This window comes from Paramormyrops kingsleyae, chromosome 1, assembly GCF_048594095.1.
Source record: "Paramormyrops kingsleyae isolate MSU_618 chromosome 1, PKINGS_0.4, whole genome shotgun sequence".
Taxonomy (NCBI): Eukaryota; Metazoa; Chordata; class Actinopteri; order Osteoglossiformes; family Mormyridae; genus Paramormyrops; species Paramormyrops kingsleyae.
Genome location: NC_132797.1, coordinates 29302483 through 29320661, shown reverse-complemented (window position 1 = coordinate 29320661; position 18179 = coordinate 29302483). Strand labels below are relative to the sequence as shown.

The window sequence follows — 18179 nt, the reverse complement described above, 5'->3', positions numbered from 1 at the left end:
TTTGGCGGCGTCAGATGTGAGATTAGCGATCCATCGGGTTTGTGGGACGCGGGTCGTGAGCTAGGTGGGGGTCGGGGTGGGCCAGGCAAACAGACGGGCTCCCCCAGTGCTGCCGGAGGCCGGGCGTGGGAATGGCGGCGGCTGGCACGCGCGGGGCTTCCCTCCACCGACGCTGATTGACTCCCGCGAGGGGGGGCTCCTGCTGCCTCCTCTGCTGACAGGTCACTCTATTTTCCCGTCCTCATTAAAACGGGCAGGCGGGGGGGCACCGGCGGCCGTCTGGCCGCACAGCAGACAGGCGTTATCGCCTCGGCAGGTGTCTGCGGTGTGGGTCTGCGCATTCCTGCTTGCTGCAGAGTGTGACTGCGTGTGTATGTCTGTACGCGCGCGAGAGAGATGTGCTGTCTTATGCAGCCATTAAATCCGTCTGCCTGTGACACCGGTAGTAAAGCTAATGTGAAGCTGGGTGATCCTGTGCATTAGAGTTTATTTTGCTTAAGTTTAGATCTCAATGCCCTCACCTGCCCCCCCCCCCCAGCACCATCTGTATGGATTTGGTCAGACTGAGTTACTTCAGTGTGACATTTTATTTACTCTGCATATATATATATGCTCAAAATGTCTAAAAATAGACAGCGAATCCCTCTGCGAATCCACCCCCCGGCCCGAACAGCTCGATGAAGCAGCACTGCTGTTGGTAAACTGCACTATTCACAGAGCAGGTTAGTGCCGCTTGCAGTCAGACACACACATCAGCCCTCTGCACCTGCCTCTGTTAATAGGTGTGTGTGACATCCATCTTCTTCCCCCATCAAATTCATCGGTTACACATCGGCATGCATGTTTTAATAGCGCCGTATTGAGGAGAACTACAAGCCCCTTCCCGCTGAGTTCTGCATGCCCCATAAAGACTCATCAGAATACCGGGATCATATCCACAGCAACGCTTCATAGACAACAAGGGACAGAAATCCGCCGGATTCTGGTCAGACGATCGGTCCAGGCATCTGCACGAGATCCAGGTGGATTACCCAGCTTTGTCAGAGTCCGTGTTGATTTTCAATGGATGGCCAGTGGCTTAGGCTGCCGTTTCCACATAACGACCTCACGCTTTTCTTACACTTTGGGTTTTTAGGCTGCCTGCATAGAAGCCGGAGTCTGTAAAAACGGCTTTATGATGTAAAACTCTGGGAAAGGCCACCAGGTACTGAAGGAAATCTAATGGAGGGGGGGTGGTTCATTTCAAAGCAGGGTAGGCTGAGGAAGCACAGCCCGGGAGGTGTACGCAGTGAGCTTTAAGTCCTGTTTAGTCTAGATAAGCATCCTCCCCCCCACCTGGGAGATGCCTGTCACCTGCGCTAAAAGGGTTAGAGGAGTGTCACCGGCTGGGTCCCACTCAGAGCCACGTTACCTGAGCACTGGGTCCAGATTGAAGTGCAGGATGCAGACAGGCTGGTGATCAGGGCTGTTCCATGGAAACCTAGCAAAACTAGAGGTGGGTGATTTTAACAATTGCCGAGGATCACCAAACCACAGGATGAAATAAACATCTTGAAATGAACATCTCCTTCTTGGCAGACATCTGCTGAAGACTCGGCAACTGGGAATGGGGGAGTAGAACTTACATTCAGCGCCACCTGCTGGGGATCATTGTCAGTTAATTGATTAACGATGTCACCCAGTACCTGGAAGGCTCCACTCATGTCTCATGGTGTCTCTGTCGGCTGGCAAAACCATCTAACTCGCTGCCTGCTGGCCACGTCGTCTCTCCCCCCAGGGAAGGCGGAGAGGGTGGAGTCTTCAGGGAGGGACTCCTGGGAGGGCTCCAGCCACTGCCTGCCGTGCCGCGAGGGCTGCGCCTACTGCAAGGACGACACACCGTGCCACACGCATGCCGACGGGCCCCTCCGCGTCGCTGCTGTCGTCTTCCAGGGGCTCTGCATGCTGGCTGATTTCTTCAGCATGGTGGTGATCTATCGTTTCCGTGGCAACAAGGTAACAAAGGTCACTGTGGCAATGCCTGTACGATGCGTCTCTGCTTTTGTTTGACTGCATTTCACCACACCAGTCCTCTCCCCTTGGAAAAAGAAACATAAAGAGAACACTGTAGAATATTTGCACAAATAAGATCCAGTGCTGGGTGATATGAGGCTGTGATCTAGTGGGTGGGATTTGACCAGTGGGATCCAAAACAGAGTCCAGATTTCACCAATGGGATCCAAGTAGAGCCTGGATTTAACCAATACCAGTCTCACCCTGCTGATCTTAATTTATTATTCACTCAACAACCCTACTTATGTCTATAAATCTCCCTACAAAGATATTTGTATTCTCATTGCACAGCCTCGCAAGGACATTCTGTACCATTACAATCATTCTCTCCTGACACAAGCAGGTTAGCGGGTTCAGGCAGGTATGTGCAACCATCTGGGCATCTCTTCTCTTCCAGTGCATCAGAGCATCGGGACTCGTGCTCCTGGAAGCCATCTTGTTTGGCGCGCTGCTGCTGTATTTTCCCGTGAGTCTCCTCTCCCTCTCTTTTACTGTTTATTCATTCGCCCCCTTTGGGTGCATCTGGGGAAAACTCCATGGCGATTAAACAATGGTTTGTGTAGATCTCACGTTATGTCTGATTCATCTGGACCTTCAGGGAGCATTCATTACTGGAAGCGGTGGGCTTCCCTAACCACAGACGATAAACGTAATTAAGATGAACTGATTCTGGAGCCGGCGATCGCTGCCAAATGGTAAAACGTTAGCTGGTTAAACTCTAAGGGTTAATAAGGCGTTGGAGTTAAAGATGAGATCTAGCGGCGGATTGGTTTTCGAGAGTCTCAGCACACACTGACTCCCAGGGGGGTTGTAAACAGAATATTTCATTTAGATCTGAAAAAGAGCATTTTAATTGCGAATGCTAAGTATTTCAGTTAATGCTTAGAACATCAGAGAAGCGTTTTGTTTGTAACGTCCTTGTGAGGTCAAAGTCTGGAGAAATGTCCCCGTAAAGAGAGAAATAGATACAACTGCATCACTGCAGTGGATTCATACCAGACCAGCTTTGTTGAGAGATGTGTGTGTATGTGTGTGCGCTTTTTCCTCCACAGTACGTCGCTCGTAATAACTTTTTCACCCACTGACAGAAATAAGAGCTGACTGTAGGAGCAGTGAAAGAGGCCTGAATTATCCTGTTTGGGACCCGGGTTGGGGACGACAGATGCCCATGCGTGCACCTGATTGGAGGCTTGTTTTGCATCACCCCCACCATCCTCACCTTATTTAGCCGACACTTTCATCCTAAATGACATACATTTTGGAGACAGCAAGGTCAGCTAGTCCCTGGAGCAACTGGATTTAATGGCCTTGCTCACGGCCCCAGTGATGAAATCACTCTGCCAAACCCGGAGTGTGAACCAACAACCTTCTGTTCACAGGCATGGCATCCCCTCCGCTGAGCCACACATTAAATAAGTGAGCCCAGGACATCCTGCCCCCTAGACACACACAGTACTCCCACAATACTGATAGGGACACGTCTTTACCATCCATACCCAAATCTATGCCGTTGGGGCAATCAGTGGAAACATTTGATAAATAAACTAATGATATCCCTACCGATATTGTGGGAGATACAGTGAGCGTTTCAGGGAGCTTGGTATTCAGGGCTGATTTGGTTCGCTACCAATGTTGAAACCAAACCTACGACCTTGAATTGGCCCAAAATAGGTTTATTCTTGATTGTAATCTGCGAGGTCCACTGCTGATTGTCCCTGCTTGCTGTTAGTAATCTGCCAACTACTGCTGTTTGTCCCTGTAAAAATGCTGCCACGTTTTTTTTAGCATAAGGAAAGGTTCATATTAATTTGCAGCCTCCATTCCTACCCCCGCTGGTATTACCATGCCGCCGGAGGAAATGAACGTCTGGAAGAATCTCTCCGGGTGGGACAGCAAGCTGATCGGCATGACTCGGGGATGGGGGGGGGGGGGGGAAGTAGGGGACTTCGTTTGTGGTTTTGCAAAACTGTAAGAAGGAAGAAGAACAGAAAGCAGCTATTTTTGCTTAAGTACAAGCAAAATGCACTGTGGACGTTGGGGCTCTGGGAGGGTAACATCTGCTAAAAGCTTAGGATGGGCGGACTGCACCTGAGAGGCAAACCAGAACTCATTTATATTATTATTCATAAATATGCACAGGGGTGCAAATGAGCCCGTCGTGTGACTTCACCCCTCCCTGGGATATGGCTTATTATCTAGATCAGTGTTTCTCAAGCCAGTCCTCGGGGACCCTGAGACAGTCCACATTTTTGCTTCATCGGCAGCTCCTAGACCATTGAGAACACCAGATTCTGCATACAGGTGTGCTGGGAGCTGGTAGAGAGTGAAAATGTGGACTGGACTGGGTTTGTCCCTGAGGACTGGCTTCAGAAACACTGATATGAAAGAATCTGTACATGAAAAGACAATTAAAGTTTATCTCAAGTAACCAGCATGTCAGATAGGGTGAATTAAGGAGTAAATGTATAAAATGTCTCAAATCAAGCCTTTTTTGTCCAGGGGCTCCACTGAAAGGATTCCCAAATTGTATTTTACCTGTGACAGGTACCGTGTGACATCACAGCCTAAAAATAAGCAGCAGCATTGATGTAACACCCGCCCCCCCGCCTGTCTGGCGTCTGTCTTCTGACGCACAGATACCCCCCTCCTGGTGTCTGTCTCTCTCCCTGCTGTGTCCCCCTCCTCTCCTAGCTGCTTGCTTTGCTGCTCTGATATCCTCCTTTGCAGCTACCACTCCCCACCAGCAGGGTCCGCCACCTCATCCTACCCCATCTCACAGTCTGTCTGTGGCTTCCCGCTTCGCTGCTCCAGCAGCTACCCGCAGCTAGATCTCCCCCCCAGTGAGGACCGCCACCTCAATCCCAGCCCATCTGCAGCTTCCCGCTTCGCTACTCTGGCAGCTCCTCGCAGTTAGCCCTCCCTTCCAGCAGGGACCGCCACTTCAATACCAGCCCCCTCTCCCTGGCTCCCTTTGGCGTTTCGGTGGTTCCGTTCTGGGACTTCCCCAGGATAAAACCACCAATGCCATTATGATTAATGATTAGTTTATGTATTCTCTCCTTTAGTGTTTAATCACCTCGATGTTTAATGACCTTCCTGGTCACGGAGGCTGATAGAAAGTACCAAACTGGAAGCCTCTTTCCCCTTGTGTTATGGGAGCTCCTGGTGGAGCTAGGGCATCATGCCATATTCCCAGGTGAATGAGAACCTGAGGGCGGAACCAAGATATGAAATCAGCCAACCAGGCCCTCGTTCCTGCAACAAATTAACTAATAGTCAAGTAAACTGTGGTTAACCCGAGTGAGCAGGATGTTGTTGTATTAGCTTAGTACTCACTGTTAATTAGGAGTTTGCATGTCCATCCTCAGTGACTGAGAAATTCATAAGGAATGAAGGCTTGGTGCTGGGCTCTGTAACCATCTGTTCGTACGATCAGCTCACTATAAATAATACTATTGTTTACTTATTAGCTAAATCCTCTGACTTAAAGCAATGACTGTGAGCAAAGTGAAAATTTTCTGATAAATTTAAATCCAGGTTCTTTGTACATTTAAATAAAAAACTAAAGCAGAAGTAGCATCAACAGGAGCTGATGTATTGTGGGAAATTTTGGGCATGTCACAGGGTTACCGGAGGGGTGTAGGTCAGTGGCTCTGACCTTCTGGGTGCAGCTGACCAAACAGGAAAACAGTCCTGTGTTTGAACGAGTCCTTTCTCATTATTAGTAAACCCAGCTTCCAGAATTGCAGGGGTGGGGCAGTGACTGTTGTAGCGGACTCAGGGAATTGTGGGAAACGGTTATGTCATCCCAATGGAGCTGTCACCAGAGCCCCGGAGGAGCACATGCCGATTGTAATTTACACTTTGCCAGGCCACGGAGGAGCAGCGCCAGCACCCCAGCTACGGGGGGAGGGGGTCGTCTTCCATATCCTGGCAGACTCTTTTCATGTTCTGCCAGTATTAAAGTTTCACAGATCAGAAAACGGGAGATGTGAACTGAAAAAAATGAGCACATCTGCCCCGCAGGGATAGACACACTGCAGCCCTTGGCCGGCTGAGGCGGCGTGAGGGAGGGAGTGACCAGCAGGAGGCAGGTTTCCAAAACCCATCCGTGGCATTATTCTGCCGCTGTGAAGACAAACGTAATCGGCGTATTACGGCCCGAAAGCCACGTTCCCAGGAGATAGCTGTGGGTGATCCAGCAGAATTCCTGAGTCCTGTGGAAACTGCATGGGGGACCGTCACAGTAGGTTAGGCCTCTGGGCCCATGATCAGAATGGCACCGGTTCGAATCCTGTGCTCAGCAGAGTTGCCACATCTCAGTTGGGCCCTTGAGCAAGGCCCTTAGCCCCTCCTGGGGCACTAAATGAATGTCTAAGTGTGCACTTTGTCCCCAAGCTCTGTTTGCCTCAAAGGAGAGCAAGACGGGACATGTGATAATTGACACATTCCGCTGAACCTGCTCTCGTAATTGTGCAAATCGCAAATGAAGCATCATTTCATTCATGGCTGGCTTTTGCGAAAAGTATGCACTATAGATGTAATTCTGATTCCAGACAGACACCATTTACCTAAATTTTTACGGAGGCAGCTGCGGTGATGTAATGAACAGACGGTGAATAGACGGCTACTTAAAGGCGTCTTTGCACCAGAGGCCTTGACACCGGGCCCAGTGGGGTTCTATGCAGCCATGCTGGAAGGTTGCCAACTCTCCACGGAGCAATCATGCCCATACGCTGGACCGGTGTGACCAAAACAAATAAGAATTATCAGGGGAAAAAAAAACTTAAATTTCTGCATTTCTCTTCCGTTATGATCTTCATAAAAATGGTAATTTGAAGAATTTACTACACAAAATAATTGTGACAGATTGGAAATATTTTGATGACTTGTGTGGGACTTAATGATGCTCACTCAGATGTGGTAGAATAATAATGAGTTTATCATATGAATTACACAGTAAAGGTTCATTTAGAGGACATTAAGAGGAGGGAAATGCATGCTGAGTGAGCACTGAAAATGCCAATACTTCTCTGAATAGAAATGTTCTGTAGTTTCCTTCATATGCTTCTATATAGATGCTTTCAGAAATGTTCCAGAGATTGCTCCACATCGCCACCTACATATGCTGTTCCATCAGATTCCCAAAATGTACTTCACTGTGCTATGTGTCACAGGAACCATGGCACAATTAAGATGAATTTTTGGGTTTCCTGATGACCCCCTATGTTGTGAAACTAATGTTTTTGCCAAAACGTGTGAACAAAAGCACTGAAGGTGTTAGATGTCTGACATCTGGAGTGGGATCGATACATCGACTGGAGACCTGACCTTGAGTCCTGGAGTCCTTTAAGTTGCTCTGATTTGTTAACCATTTGTTGTATTGATTAATTCCTCATTTACAAGATTATTGGCTGCAGAATATAAATTGTGAGGAGGGGGTGGTGACAGTGTACTGTTTGGGTTGTTTAGTAATAGGGAGGCTTCTATGTTACACGTGTGTTGAACCGTATGAAGGGGGCACTTTTATTCTTCATTATGTCTAGAGTTGCATTGGAATGCTCATGATTGGTCATTACTGAGCTTGAGTTATCTTGTTTTCAAAAGCATGGTTCCCACTGGGGGGGTTGGGGGAGGGATGGTTCATTTTCAAAAATAAACAAGTTATATGTTTTCAAGCCACGCCTATTTTTAAGACCACTGAAGTTTGCGAGTTCTGATTGGTCAACAAGTTTTACCGCCAGCAGCCCCCTCCCCACACCCCCTTGTCAACCGGGTCACAGTCATCAAAGGGTTGTGAACCCCTAGTCTAGAGATTCCTACTGACAAAATCTCTTTATCTTCACAACAGAAACAATTCAGACTGTCAACGAAGCTTTGGTAGATTCTCTATGCCACAGATCCTGAGCTATCATTGCCGATTCTGAAATTAGGAACTGTAAGGAGCTTGGCTGTGGAAATCTTCAGCTGGGTTCCTTGACAAGCACTGTGTTTGGGCTGCAGTGCCGACCTCATCTCCATCAACGTCACATTGCACTTTAGCTGGGAAGTTATGAAAACTAGCAATTTGAGAATACAGCCAAAATACAGTCAGAAAGATGCTGACTTCAGATTAAAAAATATACAATGAGCCACAGTGCCTCCTGTCTAGGGCTGTCATACTCAGGCTCCGAATGCATGACATCACCCCTGTCCCCCACTGAGTCAGCCCTTCTGATGGATGGAGACACCACATGATAGCCTATACGGCTCCGTTTTGATTACGAGGTTGTTACTTCTTTAGCATGTAAATAGAAATTTCCGGATAAGTACAATTTTTATTCCTAAAGGATATCTGATCAAAATGGCAGGATGGTTGGCGAGTTCCATCCTTTCATCCAATGAACATTCACTCCTCTGGAAACATTCGCACCCATGTTCCTTCTTGTGTTGTGTGGGCAGCAGTGGTACAGCAGAGACGGAAGCTTCTGGCTTTATTAGCTGCAGTCACTCACAGGTCAAATTACTTCTGTCTTTCTTCTCCTGCATGTTTTCTTTTAAGCTGTGCCACCATTGGCTGGACCCAAGGAAGCCCTTGTGATGCAATAAATCGTAATCCAATCAGTGCACTTAATCATTCATGCTAAATCACTCCATATATTTTGGCACTACCCAGTTTATTGTACCCTCAAGTCAATACATGAACACTTTTCATTTCCTGCACTCTTTTAGCTGTGATTAATCTATTGTGTGCCCGGCTGCTTCTAGTCTTTGTTCTGGCTTATTTAGCAGCTGAAAAGATTTTGCTTCAATTTCCAGAACCTTCTCTTTGCATAAAGTGTCACACCAGTAGTACAAAATGGTGTATAGATAGATATACTTGAGGAAAATGTCAGACATAGAAATAAAGACCCCTTTCTTGAATGCAGGAGATCCAGCTCTATTTTGTGTCTGAGTAAGTTTTATTGTTAGGGTTTTGTATTGAAATGTACTATTGCTGCTATCACCGATTCAGCATTGGGTCAAACTGCATCAAGTAACGTTCCGTCATAGAATTACGTAAATGCAGAATTGTTACTTACACAACTGGCAGTATGAAAACTACAGAGTCAAATAACGGAAAATCGAAATAGGTAATGTGAGACCAAGGGCATAGATTTCGGTACGGATGGTTGGAACATGTCTCTACCAATATTGTGGGAGCACCATATGTTCAGGGGGAGGGGGGGTGGTTGGAGCTGATTTGGTTCCTACAGTACCAGTGTTGAAACCAAACCTATGCCCTTGTGTGAGACCTTGCTGACAGACAGAAAGTTTTATGGTTCAATGGAGGTATTTTATGGAGGTAAAAAAGCTTTGGACAGGGGAAAACTCATTTGGAATCCAAGAAAGAGTGAGTCTGGTCTCCTAGACATTAATGACTAAAAATATCCACACTTCCAGATCTTAAACATGGACAAATACTAAGTAAATTTTGACCTTGGGTGAGGAATGATATGCAAAGACCCGCTGTCAGGATCTGTCAGATTCTTTCAGAGAAGAAGGTCCTCATTTTTTGTACAGCAGTTAACGTAAGATCATTGTAGCATAGAGAGAATGAAGGAGTGACGGAAGACAGGAAGTGACATCACAGTGCTCTGCCTTTGCAGTGCCTTGTAGCGCTGATACTCTGTTGTATTGTTATTCTGTGATTCACCAAATGTGGTTCAGGCAAAAATGTATTAAAAATGGATAAAAAATTATGTAATGGGATTATTGCTGGTGGAATGTAGAAGATGGAAAAGGAAACCAGAGAGGGGGCTGAAATATTTGTTACATAAGAGGAGAAACCCATTCCAGTGATCCAAACGCGATCCAGAAAGTTCTTTCTGGTGATGCGTCATCATGCCTCTACCCAGGCCTCCCTCACAGTCAACCCCCCAACCCTCCAGATAATGCTGCTTTGGGTGGGGCAGGAGGCTATAAGTGAGTTTATGGCATCCCATTTGTAGGGACTGGCCTTCTTGCTCTGGCTGTTGTATGAAAAGCAACGGCCCTTTGGATCACTTGTGCTTTTATAGCCCTTCAAAGAGCTTGACAACAGCAGGATGTTCCACGTGACGAAGAAGTACAACAGAAGTACAACAGGGAAAAATAGACCTTGTGGCTGCTTGGGAATATGATGAGCCTTTGACCGACCAACGATCATGGCTGGCCGCCTTGTCTTCAAAATTAACATTGCTTTTTAGAATAAAATGGTTTTGTCAACTCACTCCTGCAAGTCTGATGGCTTGTTGGGATACTCCATGTGCCCATTGTTGATATGGATTGAAGTGAGGGCCAAGGTGGATTTCAGGAATGGATGTGCGATCATCGGTAAAAGCCTGTACGATATTACTGACCTCTGTCTGCCCTCTGCACTCCCAGTACTTAGCATTGATTATTAATGTAGTGTTTTTCCCTCTTTCAAAGCTTGCGGACTAGCTCCTGCATCCTCTCACGCAGCTTGGTGTGTGCCGTGCCCTCTCTCACCAGTACCCTAGCGTCTTTCTCGCCGTGACGACCAGAACTGATGCCTGTAACCCAGTCCGGCATAACACGAGTGCAGAAAGCCACTCCGCAGTGGAGGAGGGGCAGAGATTATCCTCACAAAGCAGGGCTGAGATCCCAAAACGGAAGCTCTCGTGTTTCAGCATCTGGGAGGGAGGCAACACTACCCCTCTGTTTAGGGGGAGAATAACAAAGTAGTATTTAGAAAGACCCCGAGTACAATTCAAAATAGCTTTTGAAATACACTTATGACTGTTACTGGCAGACTTAGATCTGCTGTGTTGTTCACAGCTCCTGGAAAATACATTTTAGCTATCAATGTTTGAAAACAAAGTGATCAGCAGTGATCGGTGGTATGTAGAGATATTTAAAGTCTAATTACATCCTCAACGTCCTCTGAATCTTGAACTTGGAACCAAGACCTGCATTTTCCCAGTACCAATCCTTTGATTTAAATAAGTCAGTCATTTATAGTTGCTGCTGGACTGAGCTGAGAATTAGCCTGAGGCTCTTATTTCAGTTTTAGTTCTGATATGATGACTCATATCTAGGCAGCTTAGCTGTCTTTTCCTGGAAAAATGATGCTGTATGCCGTCCATATGAGCCATCAGAAGTATGCTTCTAGAACATCCCATGCCACATAGGGCTATATCAATGGGTATGATTGTCAAGACAGATTTTGTGGCTCAAAATAGGATTGGGGAGTCCATTCCCAACAATCTGCTAATCAGCTACAGTGTGTGAAGCAAGGCTGGCGACTGTGGTCAGCTGGCTGGCGTGGGATTTTCAGTTTGAGACACGTCTGCACACGCATGCACACGCATGTAGCAGTTTTATTACCTGTAGGGTCTGTAGTCTGTAGGGTTTGCAAACTGCCATGTCACGTTTGATGTAGCTAATGTTAGGTTTGTAATAGAATAATACAGATTTGCCGTAAGGTTTATGTGAGCGTGGTAGTCTGAGAGTGTGAGCGTCATGCCAGATGCGTGAGAGTTAGCAACACTGGTAAAGAGTTTATTGACTGGAAGTTATGGAGAGAGCTGTCAGCAGGAAGTGCGCAAGTCCGGTTACCCTCTGAGGACCCCATGTTTTGGTGAAATCATATATACATCTCAGGAGTCTTCTGTTCCACTGATCTGCCTCTTGCCAGCCCCATGAGGATCCCAATGTGCGTCAGAGCTCCATGGCAAGGCAAACTTGCTTTTTACTGATAAAAAAATCATAAGCCACTCCTCCAGTTATGTAAAACTGAACTCCTAATCAACGGAGTGACCGTTACTATCACCACCTCTGATCGTCATGTGTGGGAGATCATTCCTGGCATCTCCTGGTTTCTTATCCCACATACCGTGGCGGAATGTCTTCAACCCAGGAACAGGAAAACGGGCCATGTCTGAGATGCAATAGCAACAGACTAGCAGCTCGTATTCCCCCGGGGTTCCCAGACTGCCTCAGACCTGCAACGAGAAAATGTTTGCTTGCCCGCCCGCCTCGCTCTGCTTTGGGAACTTATTAATGCCTCTGCTAATCGGATTAGCATCCGATCCTGCTGGGAAATCAGAGTCTATCTGCAATGCCCAGATAATTATTTGGCTTCAGATGCTTTCCTTTATTTTTGGGCAGGTTTCAGTTTTTGTTTGTTGCAGTGGGAATGGTTTGTGTAGTTTGCTTTCGTTTAATACTCCTACTATCTGAGCTGATGACTTCAGCCATCTTATTATTGTCTAGGGATTTTCACATGTCTGTCATGTGGCTTAATTGTGAAAAGGAAGAAAGGAATAATTGGATTATTATTATTATTGTTGTTGTTGTTGTTATTATTGTTGTTATTATTATTATTGGGAAAATTGATGACTGTTGCTCCGGTTTAAAATTTTCGCTTTTTTTTTAGTTTGTCACTTGAGATTATGGCTAATTTCACAGCTCCTGTGAAAGTCTGTATACAAATTTGCAACATAAGATGAAATAAACTGCCAATTTCAGCCTCATTAAAGCAAATGGATACTTAAAGGTTACCAGATCAGGGTTTGGTTTCCACTAAGGATCATCACCATTACAGTCACCACACTGGTGTTAGTTAATAGGAATGGAAATGTAGGTAGGCGACTCTTCTGTATGTGACTGTGACCCAGCATGAGGAGCAGCTCCCCATGGCATCGATCTCTCCATTTATCAGCTTATGTGACTCTGTGTGACTCGTGCAGACTTTTACAGCATGGTACCCTTGGGATTCCTTTTTATTGCTGACCTGTTTTGAGGAAGGAGCCAGAGCTATTCTTGAAGACTTTAGTGTTTACACTGTTAATTGGTCCTCCTTTCTGCTGTCTGCTTCCCCTCCCGCCTCTGCAACTGACCCCAGACACCATAATACAACAGTAGCTCATTAACTTGGGAAAAGATCCTTGCGGTTGTGTGTCTGATGACCAAAAGTTGGGCAAACTTATCCAACTCTGGAATCTAGAAACATACATTTACTTATTGTGGGTGAGGGCATGGTCTGCGGCCACCTCGGGGGATCATGTGACCATTATAATTTTTACTGATTGGTTCTACATTCCCCACAGCTTGCCATAATTTGGCCAGTTCTTGCGTTTACTCTGCACTCGTCCTCAGTGTGCTCCTTGAATCTGTTTGTGTCTTGCTGGCCCTGCCTAACCCCAATAAAGTAACATTTATGATATAAACAGCTCTCACTGCCAGTTGTATATATTCTTAGCCTAAAAGGAGAAATTGTGACACATATTTTTTAGTATCTGGAAGGACCCCTCATCTAAATGTGCTGTGGTTTGGCCAGAGTCTTGTGGCTTGGGCCCTTAATATGTTGAGGTAGCCGTTGGGTCTCTTCAATTGCAATGATAGCCTTTCGGCAGCTAAAATCTGCACTGACTCATGTCTCATCATTAACCCAGTGTCCCTGAGATCTGATTAAGTGCCTGTGACGTTTTATTTGATTATAAGCGATGACTATTTCCCCAAATACTGAGTGAATGGGAAATCAGAGACAGATTTTTTTTATGGCTTGCTGGAGACAGGTGTCCTGCTGTTTTGCATGCTTTCCAATTACGCCACGCTTTTGATTTTATTTATTTTTTTGGATCTACAGAAAATACACTAGGATTTGGGAAGAGTGGTGAGTTCCTTGCGTGACCTGGATAAGGAGTTCATTTTGGAGGCAATGGCGCTGACTGGGATGGCATTTGACTCGAATTTTGATTCGGATGTTGGATATTTTGCCGGAAACAGCTGAAGCATGGCAGCCTCAGCATCCGTGAGGGCGGAAATTCCCAATCCACTTCGAGACGCTCGGAGAGAGAGCTAAAGGTCCACCGTGGTTTCCTGCTCTTCTACATTTATTGGTTTCTGAAACCAGAAGCCTTCACCCAAACAGGCATGGTTCAGGGTTGCTGATCCTGAGTTGGATGAGGAACTCTGGAAATTGGATGAATTAAATCATTAGGTGACAGAAAGTATTTACATATTGTTTATGCTACCGTAAAAAATTAGGCTGAAGTCTACAGACAGGGTAGACAAATCTTGCTTATAGAATAAGTATTGTGAACTAATTGTTAGGACACTGATATGTCACCCTCCTTGTGTTCTTATAATAGTGAGTCCTACTTTTCTCAAATAAGGTTTTATGGGTAGACAGGGGCTTCCCAAGCAATCATAGCCACCTGAATATAAAGTTGAATGAAACAGAAAGAGAAATAATTGCAGCTGACAGTGGAAAGTTCTCAGTTCTTAACGTTTCCTCAAACACAAATATAGTCAGTTTGACACATAACTGCCAGTGATGAATAGGAACATTACAAATGGTAATGTTCGGCTAAAGTCTTTGGATGTGTTCGGCTTACTGTACTGTATGTTACTAATCCCTGTGTGCTGGGTGTCTTCTACAGAGTAGTGCACCATTTACAGAACTTCTGGGCTTTCCAATCATCCCATTCGTTGACCCACTAAAGTTTGTTGGAGTACATCAGTGTTATGCAAGCAAGACAGCGTCGACCTGACCTGACCTTATTTAATCTTGGGTTCAGGAATAATTCCTGAAAAGTTGATTTCCAAAGCCTCTCCTGCTCTTCTGAAATGTACTCTTCGTTTGTAGCTAAACATTTCATATATGACATACGAAGTGCAGGCTTTTATTCCAGCCTCTATTTTCTAGTGTTTTCTATCCGAGCAAAGGAAGGAGGCTGTTTCTTACCCATGCTCAAACAGCAGTTTACTTTTGTTAATGCAGTCAAAGATGAAAGAGAAGCACTTAACCAGCATCGCAATATGAAATCCCTGATTTGATTTCTCTTCTTTTTCAGGTTCTCATTTTGTACTTTCAGCCCAGCACGTTCCGCTGTATCCTCCTCAGATGGGTTCGCCTTTTGGGTTTTGCTATTGTCTATGGAACGGTGACGCTCAAACTGTACAGGTAAAACATTACTGACACACCATCATCGATACTTGGTGGCAAATCATATAACTTAGAGAATCCAAAATGGCCACTTTTCATATCAAGCTTGCAGTATGCTTGAGAGTTTCCTCTTTCAAGAAAATGCATGGCACATGTCCCGGCTTTATATAATAATTTTGAGGTTGGTTACATATTCATTCGTCCAGAAGAAACAAATGGTGCTAGGAAGTAAAAGAACAGATCAGTTATGCAATGTGTGCTGACCCTTGATTCGTCCATGTTTCTCACATGATTTGCATGAGCCAATCAGAAAGGGACATACTGAATGCAGGAATGCCCGATACAGGGATGCTAAAGTAAGCTCACGTTACTGTGCTTTATCGGTGCCCATAATGGAGCTAAGAGCACAACGTTCAGCCAGCCAATGAGCTAATTGGGCAGTGTAGCAGGAGATAGATTTAAAGGCTGTCTCTGCTACTTTTGTTCAACCGTCTTAATGCAATTATCACTCGACCATTCTCTGTAGTAAATCGTAAAATATCAATTGCATGCAGAAATATACAAATATAAATTTGAAATTACACCACAGTAGAAGTCTGAGTATGACTCCTCAAGGCACTTTATAACACAGTATATAAAATTGCCCTTGCTGTATTATTTGTGTGGGACAGACAACGTTGTTTTGCGATTGTTTGTATTGATTCATTTGTGCACCAACTTCTTTCCCCTATAGTTCCTTTTCCCGTCACACTTCTAACAGTAAATGTGGTGTTTTAGCAAGACATGAACACTCCATGAAATGCTGAAGCTTAAACAGTAGCAGACAGGAGGATTTGCTCCCACCTGACAGTCTCACACGCAGAACGGAAGGGGAATTCCAGTTCCTGGACCAGCAAGCATACCCGATGCTCGGCAGTTATTTAGATTCCTTTTTTCGAAAGATGGTATTCCTAAACTGGGAATCCTGCACTGAGCCATCATTTGGGGCAGATTTCACGGATTTCTCTGAGATATTTGGTAAAATGTGGGACTTATTATACGTGCAGCAAAAATAAATAAAAATCACTGCGTTTCAAACATGATAATCCTATGCGTGTCATCGCGTCCAAAACGACTGCAGATGAGCCACAAAATAAGGACATTAATCATGAATTCCATTCTGCTGAGCCACAGCACTTTTCTTCCTATGTTTTCTTTAACACAAAAAAGTTGCATGGTGATGGCGAAAACGTGCTCGGGCCAGGATCGTTAAATGCACTGCAGCGCAGACCAGTGGGAGAGTGGGGAGGGGGGAGGGCAATCATGCTCATGCACAATACAAGGCAACTGGGCCAAGTGTGAGTATGCCCTTAAACTTCTTCAAACTTTCTCCCAGACATTTGAATGAATTTTCCAAAGACGACAGCAAACGGACCAATCAGAGGGTTAAAAGATGTGGCATTGAGGGTGGGGTTAAAGGTGCTTTATGCAGGGTAACAGGATAGGTAAGACAGCCCATGTCACCCTTTGCTGATGGTTCAGCCAATGCTTTTGGGAGTCAGGAAGGAGTTTGGGCACCTCATTAGGATGGTGAGGGCAGAAGTTCTGCTCATGGAAGAGATACATTATGCCCTGGGGCAAAACTATTTCCTAAATCCCCCTCAGGCCAATGGGCGCTTTGAGGACAGTGCAGTACCGCCTCTCACCTGCTGCCTATGAAATGTGGAGTTAGTGCTGTTCTTAGGCTCCTGTTCCTCCCTGAAATGTTGGGCCTTGTCAGTTTAACCATTAGAAACGCAAAATGTGTTGATTTTCGCACCCAATAATCTCAAGCTTGTAACTTTGGATAGGTATAACAGATATACATGAATTGCATATCGCTGGAATCGAGAGAACTTACTCAATCTGGCTGGCTAAGTTACAACAGTGTCCGCTAAAGTACTCCAGAGCGATGCTGTGTGCAATAAGGCATATATTTTAAGCATTATCCACCAAAACGCACCCCTAAAATGCATGAAACATCAATATTATTCACATTAGACAGAAAACAAAGTGCACATTCTCTTCCGCAATGATCCACGTACTATCCTTCTGGGGAAAAAAAAATAAAAAATAATTAATTTAGTATAAGCCTATAAATAAATAGTAGTTCTACTAGAAATAACATCAAAACGCAGCATTCTATTTACTAGAAAGAGAATTACTTGATATTTTCATAATATTTATTCACAAAAGTTTGTATATGGATGTTTGATGTTGAGCTCTGTCAAAACAGTTGAAAGAGACCACACCCATTCTATAACTGGAACACCTCTCACATCTAAGCACAATGACATGCTACAGCACTGGTTTGTTGTTTGAGGCTAAAATGTCGACTGAAAGTATCATTTTCAAATTTCACTTTACCAATCATAGAGTATAGACAGAAAAATGATAGCAATAAACATTCAGCATTAGACTAAGACTGCCTGTTATATCTGTGTTTCTCCAGTGGATCATAAACTAAGCGATGCTTTTCTATTTCAATGTCTTTCGGATGTTATGAAGTTTTATGTAGTTTCTCAGAAAAAGGATGATATCAAGAATGTGTCAGCATTTACACATCAAATTATGACTTATCTCAGTTGCTCAGAATGTCCAGAAAGCAAAGCCATAAAGCATATTTATCTCATGTACATACCATGTAATAACCCTAAAATCATAGGGATAGAAAAATGCTCAAAAATGGATAGGGTTGAAAGAGTTAAATGGGTACCTGGATTATTTTTTTTTATATAAATGGCAGGATTCCCCTGGATTTTTCTTTTTTTTTAACTCCACTTGAGACACGTTTTGCTGTCATTCGCTGAGAGGATTTTCAGCTCTGCTTAACCTGCCTAGATAAACGTCTCTCTTCAAACCACAGTCATTTCATACGGTTTTAATTGTCTGTTAACATAATAGGTTCGTGCACAGTGGAAACACTCTGTCCTGCCTCTGGTCCATAAAAGGCAGAGTAAGAGGTTTGCGGCCTCGTTAAGCGGGATGGAAAATCTTCGGCTAAAGCTGAAGTGAGCTGAAGAGTTCGGGACATATTGCTGCTTTTTTCTAATACAAAAGACAAGCGGGGGGGCAGGAATCAGGGCAGGAAAGGGGATCTTCACACTGAAGAGGGAAGCATACAAGACAAAATAACGGTGACAGGTCAGGCCTCTGGCACAGACATGCTGGGAGAGATAATGAGATGTTTGCCCCT

At 44.9% G+C, this 18179-nt stretch overlaps 1 protein-coding gene across 1 annotated transcript in view; it reads left to right on the top strand.

Annotated features, from left to right (window-relative positions):
* Positions 1 to 18179, top strand: part of gpr158a (G protein-coupled receptor 158a) — a 60202-nt gene that overhangs the window by 26082 nt on the left and 15941 nt on the right. Inside the window, exons 4-6 of the mRNA XM_023823416.2 lie at positions 1778 to 1995; positions 2450 to 2518; positions 14874 to 14983. Of these exons, the coding sequence (XP_023679184.2) occupies positions 1778 to 1995; positions 2450 to 2518; positions 14874 to 14983 (397 nt within the window). The remainder of the gene's footprint in view (positions 1 to 1777; positions 1996 to 2449; positions 2519 to 14873; positions 14984 to 18179) is intronic.